At 42.8% G+C, this 14,818-nt stretch overlaps 1 protein-coding gene across 3 annotated transcripts in view; it reads left to right on the forward strand.

Annotated features, from left to right (window-relative positions):
* Positions 1-14,818, forward strand: part of PRELID2 (PRELI domain containing 2) — a 134,222-nt gene that overhangs the window by 54,197 nt on the left and 65,207 nt on the right. For 2 of the 3 annotated variants that reach the window (XM_070414692.1, XM_070414693.1), the window contains exons 6-7: positions 2,544-2,613; positions 6,675-9,499. In XM_070414692.1, the coding sequence (XP_070270793.1) occupies positions 2,544-2,600 (57 nt within the window). In that variant the 3' untranslated portion in view covers positions 2,601-2,613; positions 6,675-9,499. Of the gene's footprint in view, positions 1-2,543; positions 2,614-6,674; positions 9,500-14,818 lie in introns of those variants that run through there. The other variant, XR_011471507.1, reaches the window with a different exon arrangement.

Consider the following 14,818-nt stretch of genomic DNA (forward strand, 5'->3'; position numbering starts at 1 on the left):
GTTTTGTTTTAGAACCACATGAGGTGTGTTATAAATCTATAGATTCCAGGCCCCAACACTGGAAGTTGTGGCTGAGTCAGTCTGGATAGGGCTTGGGCATCAGTATTTGTCTTTGTGGGTTCTTAGGAATTCCTGTGAGCAGCTGGGTGTGGATAGTACCGTCTAGTCAGCCTTGCTATTCACTGAGCTCTGTTGGTTTAAGTTACTTCTTGGGAAAGGTGACTAGCCCAGGAGAATAATTGGCAGACAGCGACCCAGGTGTCCTGACTGAGGACAGTGCGCGGGGTCCTACAGTTTGCTGCTTTGTTTACCCAACACTGTATGCTCCTTAACATTCTGCCAAGACCTTTTAATTAATGCTTCTTCCTTCCAAGACAGTGATAATATTTGTGGTGATGGTCAGCCAGAATCTGGAGGATCTTCTGAAATGTTTACAGAGATGTTACATTTTTTGAATGTAGTTTGGTACTAAATATGATGTTTTATTGTCTTCTCTGGAGATGCATCCCTCTCCCATGGCTCAGAATAAACCCCCAATAGGAAGCCACTTCTTTTCTCTTGTAGTCTCTCTGAGAATCATCAGGGCACTTGTTACTTACATTCCCATTAAATCAAAGGCATCTTGTGAAGGGCTGGGAACCTGTATTTTAGATGTTTTTATTAATTTGTTAGAGAGAGATAGAAACATCAATCGGGTGCCTCCTGCATGCCCCCTGCTGGGGATTGAGCCTGCAACCCAGGCAAGTGCCCTGACTGGGAATAAACTGTGATCTCTTGGTGCATGGGACGATGCTCAATTCACTGAGCCATACCAGCTGGACAGGAACCTGTATTTTAAATTAGCTTTGATCATTAGTATTCTCTCTAAACTATTTTCCAGTCCCTGAGAACTGTGTTCCATGTCCCTGGATCCAGTTTTGACTTCCTTTATACCCTAGCCCAGCGGTTCTCGACCTGTGGGTCACGACCCCTTTGGCGGTCGAACGACCCTTTCACAGGGGTCGCCTAAGACCATCCTGCATTTCAGATATTTACATTACGATTCATAACAGTAGCAACATTACAGTTATGAAGTAGCAACGAAAATAATTTTATGGTTGGGTCACAACATGAGGAACTGTATTTAAAGGGCCAGAAGGTTGAGAACCACTGCCCTCGCTCATAATTACACCATAATCCTGTCTTCCCATCTGACAATTTATCTTCTCGTCTTCAGAACTTGTTCTTGAAGGACGAAAGAGGGAATATCTTCTTTCCTGTTTCCTCCAGGGGACTTGACTGGCCGAGGTGGGTGGGTAGGCAGTTGAAATGTACAGTAGTGGAGTGAGCATGGTGAGAAGGTTAGAAGATGGCCCCTGAAACACAGGAGAATGCCTGTGTTCTTTCCTGCTGTATTACTTAATAGCTGTGTAACTTTGGGCAAATTACTTAAACCTCTTTGAGTTTCTGTTGCCTCACCAGTAAGATGGGGTAAGAATGGTACTTGTTCAGAGTTTTGTGTGTATTAAACAAGGTGTCCTAGGTCAGCTGTCAGGACACACTGAGAGATGGAGATCTGGGTGCAGAGGGTTATCGAAGAGGACCTTAGGGACAACTTGTGAGGGAGGCAGGATTAGGCTGCAGGTGACATTGAACTGCGACACAGTTGCAGTGAAGGTCTCAGCTGATCCCATGGGGAGCTGGAGATGGGATGCTCCTCAGAGTTGTCCTGAATTGAGGGAAGGGGGCCAGGCCTTTAGACCCCTGTATCCACCAGTCATTGCATGTGGGCTGCCCCTGGAGAGGGGACATGATCTCGGGGAAGGCAGCCCTTTGGCTGAGAGGATGGCTGTGTGCCATCAGCAGCCGACAGTGCTGGCAGAGGGTAGGGAGGTGCCTGAGTCCCTGAGCGGATGTCCTCAGTGCACCCAGCACCCATGACCCAGGATAATGCACATAAAACCTTAGCAGTGAATGTAGAACCTTTGTAAATATTCAATTAATATTAACAATTGCCATTATTATTCCAGCTCTGCCAATGCCATGTAGTAGCTGGGGGCTTTTAAGAAGTTAACTTCTCGCCCTAACCAGTTTGGCTCAGTGGATGGAGCATCGGCCTGTGGACTGGGGCGTCCCGGGTTTGATTCCGGTCAAGGGCATGTACCTTGGTTGTGGGCACATCCCCAGTAGGGGGTGTGCAAGAGGCAGCTGATCGATGTTTCTCTCTCATCGATGTTTCTAACTCTCTATCCTTCTTCCTTCCTCTCTGTAAAAAATCAATAAAATATATTAAAATAAAAGAAGTTAACTTCTCTGGACTGTCTTATGTTTAAAATGGAGATCCTAAACTCCCTACTTCCCTGAATAGTTCTGAGCACACATGGAGATAATATATGTGAAATTGATGAGCAGATTAGAAAAATGTACAGCGTGACTGTGAGCCTACTTTTCGGAAATGAATATAGGGCCATGACTTGGATTCCTTGAAGGGGAGGGTTGTGATCACTGTAAAAGCTCTTGTCTGTGAAATGTGGCATTTTGATTTTTCTTTCTTCTCTCTACAGGGAATTAGAATAATGGAGATGCTGCTAAAGGAGCAGTGTGGTGCCCCCTCAGCCTAGTAAAGAACCATCAGTGAGTACCAAAAGCCTAACCAGAATTGGTTACTCAGGCCATGTGTTCATGCTTATAAGCCTGGTGTTATGCATCTGCCTCCTTGGGCTATTCATGCTGTACATTTCCTGGTTGTATGCACAGGGGATGGTCTCACAGGTGTTTCATTATCTGTTCTTTATCTTCATTTACTTGGTTCTTGATTTTCAGAGCACTTTTGTACTACGTGCTGGGTTACAACTGCACTCAAATTGTTTAAACTACTCAGTGCAATCCAACATGATTATCACTATCAAGGTGGCATAGATTTGTAGAGACTGGAGCTCAGCATAAACGGAAGCTTTAATTTTATTGTTCTGAGAACAAGGAAAGGAGGGATTTAGAGTTTCTGAAAGGGATAGCTTGACTGGCCAGTGAAATAAATATATTTTCTCAGTTATCAATTAGGGATGGCTGCCTGAAATGCTATGGAGAAGGACTCTGAGGCCTTGAAAATAATTCTCAAGCTCTGGGTCAGGGTGTGTTGATTGATTAGCAATGTCTGTCACAGACACAGGATGGAAGAAAGAGCACTTTTGCAGGAGCACATGCCCCTTCTAGTTTAGGGCAAATAATGTAGGGTTAACAGATAGCAGGGGGATTTCAGAATTACTTACATTTTTTCCCTTGAGTTTTTATTGTCTACATCAAGGAGAATGGCTTCATAGTGGAAAGGGAATAAAAAAGTTATTTAAGAGAGACTCAAAAGCCTAAAATAAATGAGTATATGGATTTGCATCTTATGACATTTATTGGACTTGGATTTTTAACATCTGATAGAAGGTAAGACCTTTAAGCAGTGCAAACATTGTCTTGGTTATTTCAAAATTATCTCAAATTTCCTTATGTTGGCTTAAAACTGTAGTACACATGGTTTTGTATGAGCAACCTGGTATTCCATACGATAAAGCCTGAGGTGAATTAACCAAAGAAGAAGCGAAAGGAGCATTTATGTGCAAGTATCTCAGCATTCAGAGCATACTGGTCACACCTCTGCATGGGAATTTGAGAATTATAAAGTGTTTCTGCTTGTTTGCAGGCTTGACTTCATGTATACTTAACACATATTAATAGATTTATTGATTCCCGGAAAGGGGAAACAAGATCCTTTCCTGTAGCACAGGCATGGTGCACGGCAGGTGCTCAAAAAATGTTGGAATAGAATCTGAGTATTTTGTGCTCCCATATCCACTCCGTTCTTTGGAAAGTTGTAAGAAGATCGTCTCCCTGCATTTCCAGGCTGACGTTTTTGTGAAGCTCACTAAGCCCCTCCAATGTTTGTGTACTCAGGCACAGATTCTGTCTTACCCAGGAGAGTGGGGTGAGGCGTCAGCTCCGTGCTAAATAAGAGAATGAGGGACGAGTATATCTTGGTTTTCAAACTTTAAATTGGTGGTTTTGAAACTTGAGTGAATATCAGAATCATCTGGAGGATTTTTTGAAACATGGCTCGATGGCTCCCACCCCCAGAGTTTCTGATTCAGTAGGTCTGGGTGGAACCTGAGAAGTTGTTTTTAACAGGTTTCCAGGCAGTGCTGCTGCTGCTGCTGCTGCTGAGCCAGGGACCACAGTGTGAGAACCATTGCTTAAATGAGTTTGCATCTCTGAATGGAGACAGATTGAAGGGGCTCTGAGAACGCTATTAGCTGGAATTCGACACTGTTGTCATGTATTCCATCGATTTTAGATTCACCAGAGAAATGACTGTGTGTGCCTTTAGCAGTATCTCAGCCTCTTGCCTTTTTCCCTGCTTGAATGTTGACCGGCTCCACACTGGAGCCAAGACAACGGAAAAGAAAGGAGACAAGACTCACACCAACTTGTGTTTTTTATTTAAAGCAGCAGTCACTAACTGGTGGTCTGTGAGGTCCGAAAGGTTGGCGACCACTGATTTAGAGTGTTGCTAGCGCAAATGAGGAAATTAAACAAGCATTGTTGTCTTAAATTACCTATTTTTGTTGTTTGTCTTTGTTTTGAGAGCCAAGTGTGAACTCAGGACTTTGTAGTGTTTCTGAAAAGTGACTTATTTTCCTCTCTTAAGGGAAGTGGTTGAGGTTGGATACCACCAGGAGTTCAGTGCAGGACAGTTAAGATTTAATGCACTTAATGAAGTGGAGTCCTGAAGGATTTACATAATTCAGACTCTCTTTATCCATGATTCTCAGAGGAGCAAACGTAAAGTAAGAGATATTATAACCTTCCCACATAAATCCACAATTACATTTACAGTTACTACAAATTAGAGACTATTGCTAGGCTTTAACCTTTTTTCAAAATCAGCTTCATTGAGGTATTATCTCTGTAAAACTAAGTTGACCAATTTTAAGTGCACAGTTTGGTGAGTTTTGACAGATATATATACAGTTATGTAAGTATCACCAAAAGCATGAGATAGGACATTTTGAGGCTCATCTGTGCTGCAATGTTGTTGGCTGCTTATTGTTTCCTGTTTTTAACCCCATTTTCTTGACTATTTTTACAAAGTTTTTGCAAACTTGAAATGTGGTCGGTTTAATGGAACTCTTTGTTTTTTTTCAAAATTAGCTTATAGAAAGCATGAGAATGGTTTAAATGGGAGAACTACTGATTTTATGAGCAGTAAAATGCCACATTAAGAGAAAAGGTGTGAGGAATGAGTTCTGTCGCTATAGAGCAGGGATCAACCCACAGGCCAAATCCAGCCTGCTGTCTGCTTTTGCAAATAAAGTTTTATTGGCATGCAGCTATGTTCCCGGCTGTGTTCTCACTACAACTGCAGAGAGAATTGCTGGGACAGACATCTTACACACTGCAAAGCCTAAAATATTTTCTATCTGGTCTTTTAAGAAAACGTTTCTGTCCCCTGGGTTAGAGCATGCCCTCTCCTAAATTAGCATCAGGTCACCTTGTGGGGTGGTTTGGCCTTTTTTTAAATGTAGCTTTTGATCACATCTTCCCTCTATTCCAAAGTTAATAATGTGACAGTTTATGTTCTCTGCATTAGCTCCGACATCACCACTTGGGTGATGTTATTTTAAAACATAAAAAAGCATTAAAGTGAACACAACAATGAAGTTAACATACCGGCTGCAGCAATCATTAAAATTGCTCATAAAGTTCCAAGGCACGTGCCTGGTGGCATAGGTGTATAGGCATCCGCGTGGCAGGTAACGTGGCGCTGTGATGTGGCCGTGGTAGGTGCTGTGGCCGTGTGCTCCATTTGCCAGCTATGGGCTTTTGCAATTTTCACTTTTTAATAAAAACATTCTGTGGGGTTTGCACAGATATATGTAAGGAGACATTATTTTTATATTTCTACATGGTAAGGAGATATTATTTAATATTTCTGTATGATACCACATTTCAAATTTGCACAATTTACAAGCCTGTTTCTATTCTGTTTGTTCATTTATTTTGTTCTTGGATTCTGTATATAAGTAAATCATATGGTATTTGTCTTTCTATGTCAAAAATGTTATTCATAATTTACATTCACATAGAATATGACTACATTGTGTGTGGTACCTAGCCCTAAAGATACTCCCCAGTGCCCTCTGGCCTGTATGTTCAAGTGGGCGTTGGACAGTTAAAAAGCTTAGCAGGTGATTTTTCTCAAGAGCCAAACTGGAGGTTCATAAATCTCACTAACCAATATGCTTGTGCTGCTGCTGCTGACACGTCCATTGGATAGATTTTTGATTTCCTGTCATTTTTGAATAAAACAAATAGCCCTGACATGTGTTTGTTCTTGCCTCTGGCAGTTGGGAGACCGGGCATGCTGAGGTTCAATAACACAGCAGAATTCTTTCACATCGGAATGATTAAGACCTCAGTTTCAGCTATATCTTTGAACTAACTCCTTTAGGTGGTTGGACTTAATAAAATGAGGTGCTTGCTCTGTTCCAAGATCATTAGGAGGCAGAAATGCAATTTCTTCGAAAATTACCCGTAGTAATAGAACTCAAGTGACTCGTGTAAGAGTTGCTTCAGAAAAGAGGGCAAGTAAGTATTGATTGGTGAGACATGTTTATGAGGTGATAAAGCCTGTTTGCTTTCTCTTGCAGGGGAGCTGTGTTGTGTCTACTTTTGCTCGAGAATCACTTCTCGGACACAACATCTCCAAGACTCAATTTTTGAAATGCAGGTTTAAGGATGCGGTATCGGCAGCTTGAAGAAGAGGAGACTTTCCTGCCGGGACCTGAAATGACACACCTCCCTGGGAGCCAGCCTCAGTAGCGGCACTCATGGAGCTAAGTCCTTCCAGCTGGATTTTTATGGCATAGACTCTTCACGATTTTACAAATAAAGGGAAAGGCCACAGAAGATGATGTTGCCCTTCTTGAGGGATACCCTGCTGATTGCCTGGTGATGGGTTTGGGTAGCCAGGGACAGGCTTGGACACTGGTGTTTGTGCCTTTATGTGATCTGCATCATTGCCCATAGGATTCATGAGAGGATTCTGGGAAAAGTAAAGGAATCGAACCTGATGCCTGACTCACAGATGGCCTGGAACAGACAGGACTGTGCCAGACCTGAGGTAAAGTGAAGGCACATCTATAGTTATGATGAAGATTCTCAGAAATCGGGAGCATTGGATTTAGACCCATAAGTACTACATAATTGCCATCATTATCGCTTTTATAATGTAACATGGGAGCTGTGGTTTGGTTCGCTGAAAAAACATCAGATGGAGAATGGGGAGGATATATGTGCATAATCTTGGCTCCTACTAGTCCATTCTGAGATGTGGAGCAGACATAACCTCTCTGTTTTCACTAGGCAAGTGGGGATAATCGGACACAGATCTTACTACCTGTGGGTTGTGATGATTAAACAAGGTATTTAGTGTGAAAAGCACGGGTTTGGGAGTCAGAGAGATAAACGTTGGTTTGACTCCAAGCGCTACCACGCACTAGCTCACTAGAACATAATTTTAAACCCTTATGAAGCCCAATTTTTAAAAATTTGTAAAATGGGATGATAGAATTAACTTTGTGAGGTTGTTGGACCAATTTGGATCACATACATATGAAGTGCCTAGCATTCCTGGTACATAGGAGAAGTCTATTAAATAGAAGCCATTCTTATTATGTGAAACTATTTAGAAAATGTACTTTTCAAATGTAATGTAAAGTACTATTACTGTTTGAAAATTAGATGACAGTAGTTTGCATTTTCCATGATTGGAAGCCAAATTATAAATGGATACTACCAACCAAATGCTTGAAGAGAGGCAAAAATTTGCAATTCATCTTAACATAAAAACTGGGCCATTAGTGGAAAGTTGTGGGGAAATTGTTTTATTTTTTTAATATTTGAAATACTTCCTACTTAGTGCACTGATGAATTTCAAAGCAATTGTGTTCTTTTTATACAAGCCTGCCACTGTGAGCCTCATCTTATTGTATTTGAACTATTTGTGCTGCCTAAGTTTTGTCTCGGGATAATTTCTTCTTGTTTCCTTAGTGCTTTATTCTCTAATTGTGTTGGAAGGAAAATGAGTGGTAGAAACCAGAACACACTTTGACCTCCTTTTCCATTTTGTAAATGGCATTTTGTAGGCCTTTGGAATAATTGCCCACTTCCAAAAATAAGAGGTGATGTGAATTATCACAGAGGCGAGAGGCAAGAAATTTGTATTTGAAGATTGACATTGAAATAAAGTTAACCCTTTAGACTCAACATCTTGCATCCTTTGAAGGCAGGAGTTCTCAACCTTGGCTGTCCATTAGGATCACTGGGGGAGCCTTGTGCAGTCCTGACACCCTGATGACACCCCAGACCAATAAATCAGAATCTCTGGGCAGAACCCAAGCATCAGTGTTTTTAGAAGCTCTCTAGGTGATTCCAATGAGCAGCTAAGGATGAGAACACTACGATGATTTGCAGACATCTGATTTCTTTCTTAACACCTCTGAAGTAGGAAAGATTCTTTGTAGTAAGAAATGGAAATAGTGAAGCACAGAGAGGCTGAATTTTTGCCCGACTTCCCTGAAGCTGGGGTGGCCAGTGCAAATGCCTGCAACAGGTCCGGCAGGTGATCTGATGAGTGAAGCAGGCTGGCGGCCACTGGGGAGACCCGGCGAGCATGTGCCTGGAACAAGGTAATCAGCAGCTGCCCGGCTCCAGCACAGTGTTGCCACGTGGCTGGTTTGGCTCGTTCTTCCAATTTCCAATCTTCCAGATAAAGAGAGACTTAAGGAAAAAAAAAAAAGAAATCTGATTTTTACATGTTGGTGACAAACTCAGAATTGTTTAAAACACTGCGCTGGCCAAACAAAACATGTTTGCTAGTCGTTTCCAGCCTCCGCTTCAAGAGTGTAAAGGACCAGCCTAAACATCCCAGCCAACGTTGAATAGATTTGCATCTCCCTATTCTGGATGTAAGCTGCCTTCTGCCACTCCTCCAAGCCTGCTTTTAGTAGATGCATTTCTCTCCCATTTCCCCAGAACTCGCTGGACTTGTATCAGCCACTTTCCTTCACTCCCCTTGTCTCCTATGGGCATCCATTGCTTCAGGCCTCACATCTATGGCTTAAGAAATTTTATGCTTTTAACAAAATTAATGAGGGCTTGTTAGAGTTCATTTTTATTACATGTCAGGATCCTTTTCCTGTGAGGAAACATTTAGAAGCCCACATTTAATTTAATTTTTTTAATCCATAGTCTCATGTAAGAAATGTCAAAACCAGGAATGCAGCCTTATTGGGCACATGAGGAACATGGGTGGGAAAAGGTTAATTCACACTCCTGGTCAGTCTTCCCCTTCAAGGTTATGGTTTACTCCAGTGAGTCCTAGGCTTCCACTTGTCCCAGAAATCTTTGGACCCTTGCGGGGGTTGGGGGTGCGAACATATGCATGTCCAGGGCCTCCCCCTGTGATTCTGATTCATGCTATTTCAGTAGGGCCGGGGGCCGGGGGTGGGGGGGTCTGTGTTTAAAACAAGTTCCCCAGGACAGTGGAGAAATCCTGCTTTAGCAGAGGTGTTTGTGCCCTCTGCATCTTTTATCATTTAAGAAGGTTTTGCAACTGTTGGGCCTGGTAGTCATTACATTTGATCACTCAGGACACAATATAAAGTTCTTATGCAGAGAGAAGCTGACTTAAGCTATCTCTACATGATTGAGGTGCTTTTACCATGAAGAGGCTTTTATGGTTTCAGTTATATATGGATAAAAAACCCACGGTGCTATATTTGTTTTATATAAGTAGCATATGTGTAGTAAGATCTCATTTATCAGACATGGTGGGGTGCATGGTCTAGACAACTGAAGGTTGTCCTTAAAGTTGCTTGTCTTTGGGGCTTTATTGCAACCATTTCTTAAGTTAGTATACACTTCCTTGCTTTGGCAAACCAGAATCTACTGAAGATGATGAAATCTTTTCAGGGTCATTATTTGTGTTCTGAATTCTTTCAGGTCCTGTTTAGCTTTGTTAAAGCCCCTAATGGTCCTGCTCCGAGTTCTGCGGATTTTATAGTTTTCCTTTCTCTCACTGTTATTTGTCATTTCTCTCTGCCAATACTCTGCCTGACTCTAGGAACTTTCCTCTCATGTGCTAGGTGGGAGTGGGGAACCATGGAACTGCATACTGCATGCCAGGTAATGGTAGACAGGCTCCGAAGGAGGCTTCGAGAGGCGTTTCTGGCAGTTCCATGAATGAACGTTGCTGCACTGACTTAGCGACATTATTTTAGTGATTCCACTGCCTTCTTCTAACTCACTTCCTGATCCTCAGCTGCCGATGTCAGACCTGTGACCGCAACATGAGTGAGAAGTTGCTACAAGTGGTTTCTCTTGATTTTTAATCTACTCTCTCCCCCAATCGTTCTGGTATTTTTATATGTACAGTTCTATGATGTGAAACTTAAATAGATTAGGATCCAAATGAACATTTCTCAGGCCAAGTTTTTGTGAAGGATAATAAAGTGTTTTTGGTTCAGTATGGTTGTGATTGGAGCTATAAATCAGTTGTCTACCTATGAAATTCAATCCTGCAGTCGTTCTGAAATAAAGGTGTTACAAGTCATATTTATGTGTGAATTCTCATTTCGTGGGGTATTACATCACTCAGCAGAGCTTGTGCTTATCATTTGTCCTAATGACCCTGTTTCTGGTCAGTGTCCCCAGATGAGGGTGTCATACCAACTCTATGTTAGGGTCCCCTTCCCCTAAGGTGATCCTTTTAAGTTTCTCCCAGTAATAAGCGGAGGTCGCTTGTATTGGGTGACTCCAGTGGGCCGTGTACTAAAGGAGCAAAGGACTAGGGTCTGCAGAGGAAAGAAGCACAGCACAGACACAGCAGCACGAAGTCAGGTTCCCCAAAGATGGAGGAAGAGACAGTGCAGCCACTGTTGACCTTTGACCTCAGTTGTGCTTTCTGTACTTTATTTCTGTGGGATTTGCTTTCATCCTGGTATAGGTCCCCCTTTTCCTTGACTGTATTTGGGTTTCTGTGCCTTGTTGCAGGATGCCTTGTCCACGCCATATGGATACCTTCCTCTTGTTAGAGCCTGGGTTGCTTAGGAGTAAAGTCCTTAGTTTAACCAGCACTATTGAGCATCTACTGTGTGCAAGAGAAAGGCAGGATTTGTCTTTTTAGTCTTGATCCAGTGGGTTTCCAGAAGGTTTGCACCAGCATTATACTGACAGATGGCAATGGTAGGCACCAGTTGATGGTAAGTCCAGGCTCTGTTACCTCTTGGGTAAATGAGACAATTATTGCTTATTTAACAGATGCAGGAAAAAGTCAGCACAGGATGCACAGTGGAAAGATCGACACATAAATGTGTAACTTGGTGGCCCCAGAGCCTCACCAGCAGATTGCATAGTTGTAGGTGATAACGTCTGAATTAGTGAGGGGCCCATCATACCTTTCTGCAGATAGCCCGTTCTCCTTGGGCCCCACCTTATATACAGAAGGGTGGAGCTGGCCTGCATGAGACTACCTCATCTAGCCACAGAGCAGCTCCACAGTGCACAAGGATTGCAGGACACCGGATATCCAGGCATAAACATCTTTTCCTTTCAGACTGTCCTGGCTGTCACAGCCTGGTCTCAGGACATCCCGGGATTCAAGGCTGCTGTGTCAGCATGTGTTTCCCTGATGTCCGGGCGGGCCTGCTCACTATTTTGGGGTAACCCTGCAAACCCCAGAATCTTAACACGGCCTTGGTGAGATTGAAGTAGATACAGAGGTAGCAGTCTGAGAATGACAAACCCGGTGCAGTGAGATTCCAAATAGAAATTAAGTTAGCTTATTGAGACAATTTATAGAAAGTTAAGATGAAGTATTTAAATGTAAAATGCAGCATTGCTTGCATACCTGACTGCCCATTGGCACCTGCTGGGGATCCCAAGGGGGAGCTTTAAAAAATACTGATGCTCAGGTCCTACCCCCAGAGATTCTAGGTTGCCGCCCTGCCTCAGGGTTGCATAAAGTTCCCTAGATGATCTTGAAGGCATGAGCAGTGATCCCGACCAACTTCAGAAGTCTCGTCTGTTCTCCCATGCGTGGTAACCCTTAAGAAGCTAGCTGGAGGCGGGAGTGTGCAATATAAGACCTCTCTGACGTTTTGCCTCTAGCCTTTCAGAAAAATGTCATTCACTGTCCAAAAAAAAAAATGTGCTCCAAACCTGGCTGGTGTGTCTAAGTGGTTAGATCGTCAGCCAGCACACCTAAGGGTCTCAGGTTCCATTCCTGGTCAACATACCTGAGTTGTGGGTTCACTCCCCACCCCCTGATCAGGGCACATGCAGGAGGCAACCAGTAGATGTGTCTGTCTCACATCAAGATGTTTTTCTCTCTCACATGGATGTTTCTCTCTCACCCTCCTTCCCTCCTTTCCTCCATCCCTCCCTTCCACTCTCTGAAAAGCAATGGAAAATATTTTCTGGTGAGGATGAGCAACAATAGCAACAAAAGTACTTCAGTGTCTCTTCAATGCTAATAGAAGAAAAGAGATGTTAGAAGTCCCCCACAATGGGCAGCCCTGATGAGCTTTATGATCAATAGTTTGAGTCATGTTTATTAGAACAGAATTCCATGCAGGGAAAGGACCCCATAGTAACTCAAGACCCTTGCTTGTCTGCAAGGGTTAACCTGAGTTACTGTACTGATGGACCTTAAGATGTAGGTCTCTGAGCTCTGGACAGGCATGCTGTGCAGCAGGCGACAGAGAGGAAATAGCTGCCACCATCCTGTTAAATTAAACTCCATGGAGCTATTCTCCAGCATTATCAGGGAAGGTTAGAGCCATTTCGTGCCTGCCATCTGTTTAGGCTGCTGATGAAATCATTAATCCTCTGTGTTGGTGCCAGGATGAACTTTGAGATCCGATGACAAATGAGAAAATGCTAAACCGCCCAGTTGCATGTTTTTGTTTTCCCATTTTGGGTTTCGGTGTCTCCCTCAATTCAAAACTCCATCCATTGTTTAAACTTTGAAATGACTGCATTGCCTGTTTCTTGAGATGTTGAGGGGAAATTATTTTCTGGAACGAAGCTCCTCTGTTATTTGTGTGTGTTAGCAGTCTCATCAAAACCCAAGTCACTCTTGTCAATCAGTCCAAAAACAAAAACAAAAAATTCCCCTGGTCCCCAGGACAGGAGGTTTACAAAAAGCAACCAGAAAGAATTGGATGGATGAACGAATTACCCCAGAGTATAGTTATTGTAAATGAAACAGGGTGTGGGGCAAGGATGGGGAGAAAGAAAGGGGGGAAAATCCCCCACCAAGGTCATATCTGTCACTGATTAAATGGTAAGGGTGACTCCAAAGACATCTTTATTGTCTGAAATGACATATCCGAGAATTGGAGGCTATTGCAGGGGTTGGGAGCCCCTCAGTTCATGTTCCGCCCCATTTTTTCTGAACCTATCCACAGCCAGAGCAGAGAAGCTCAATGGAGCTTTTCTGCTGGTATCTTGGCGATTGGATCCAAAGCCTTTGGAAAACTTAGTGTCACATCTGAGACAGTAGGTGACTATGCTCTTTACATTACAGTTTTAAATTTTGGATTAAACTATACATCAGAACACAATTGGAACTATTCCATTATAGAAAGTTGTCTCTTTGTAAGTGTGAAGTCAAAAGTTAGTGTTGTCACTTGTTTCCTTAGGTGTTAATTGTTCTGTCAAGTGCTATGAGGACCATTTCTTCCTGGAAAAAATAAATGCTAACAATGTTTTGGGGCCTTATTACAGGCAAGGATTTTGCAGAGAAAAATGGGGGAAGAGCAAAGCATTAGCCGGGCATTTATTTAGACCCCTCCACCCCCTCAGCCCTCTGCCTGTGAAACCTCTTCTTGGGTGGTGGTGGTGGGGGGGGGGTGGGGTGTTATCACCTGTAATCTCAAAACAGGGTATTGGTACCTGGAGGATGTACAGTCATCTCAGTGAGGTTATGTGTGAAGCCACAAGATAGATGGGCAAATGCTCCTTTTAAGGTATTCATTTTTTTTCTCTCAAAGATTTGTGGAGAAAACATTATTTTTACATCAAAACCAACATGTAACTTTGTAGAATATAAAATTGGAATAGATCCATAGTTTTGAAAAAAAGTAAGAGACATTTTGCTTGGATCACTGCTTAGGATGCTGCCTGGTGCCTAGCAGGTATTATTTTAGGTTCAATAGAATGGGAATATCTGAAGAGAGCAATTAGATACGCTCAAGACAAGCACATGGCAATTAGGATGTCCCCAGACGCTGGGGCCTCTGTGGGAGTCAGGTCCCTCTCTGGGAAAGTTAGAGAAGCCCTGATGTAGACCACCTCCGATCCCTGGAACTCCCAGGATTCCCAGTCTTGGAGTCAGCCTTACATCCCAGCAGCATGGCCGTGGCCTGCCAGTATCTCATAATACAAAATGGGGCAAATAGCCAGTAAACTTGGACAAGCTTTGCCATCAGGGGGCCTCATGGCTTAATTTGACGACTGAGTTAATGTAAGTTTTTAGTTGTAGAGAAGAAAGCATATAAGTATAAAGAGCATATATTGAATATGACATTTTAAATTATCTTTCTCTGTACTTCTTTGGGGGAGGAGCAGTCATGTTTTCTTTTGTGTTTAGAGGAAACACTAGTCAGGACAATGTTATTTGTCAATACAGTATTTTTAACATACCATTTTCCCTAAATGGAGGCAGTTCAGATATACTTATAGTCTGCCACTTTCTCTACAGTGTTTAATCCAGGGTGCTTGGTAAAAC

This window comes from Myotis yumanensis, unplaced genomic scaffold (genome assembly GCF_028538775.1).
Source record: "Myotis yumanensis isolate MYYU_CA2020_CCGP unplaced genomic scaffold, mMyoYum1.0.hap1 SCAF_5, whole genome shotgun sequence".
NCBI classification, from domain to species: domain Eukaryota; kingdom Metazoa; phylum Chordata; class Mammalia; order Chiroptera; family Vespertilionidae; genus Myotis; species Myotis yumanensis.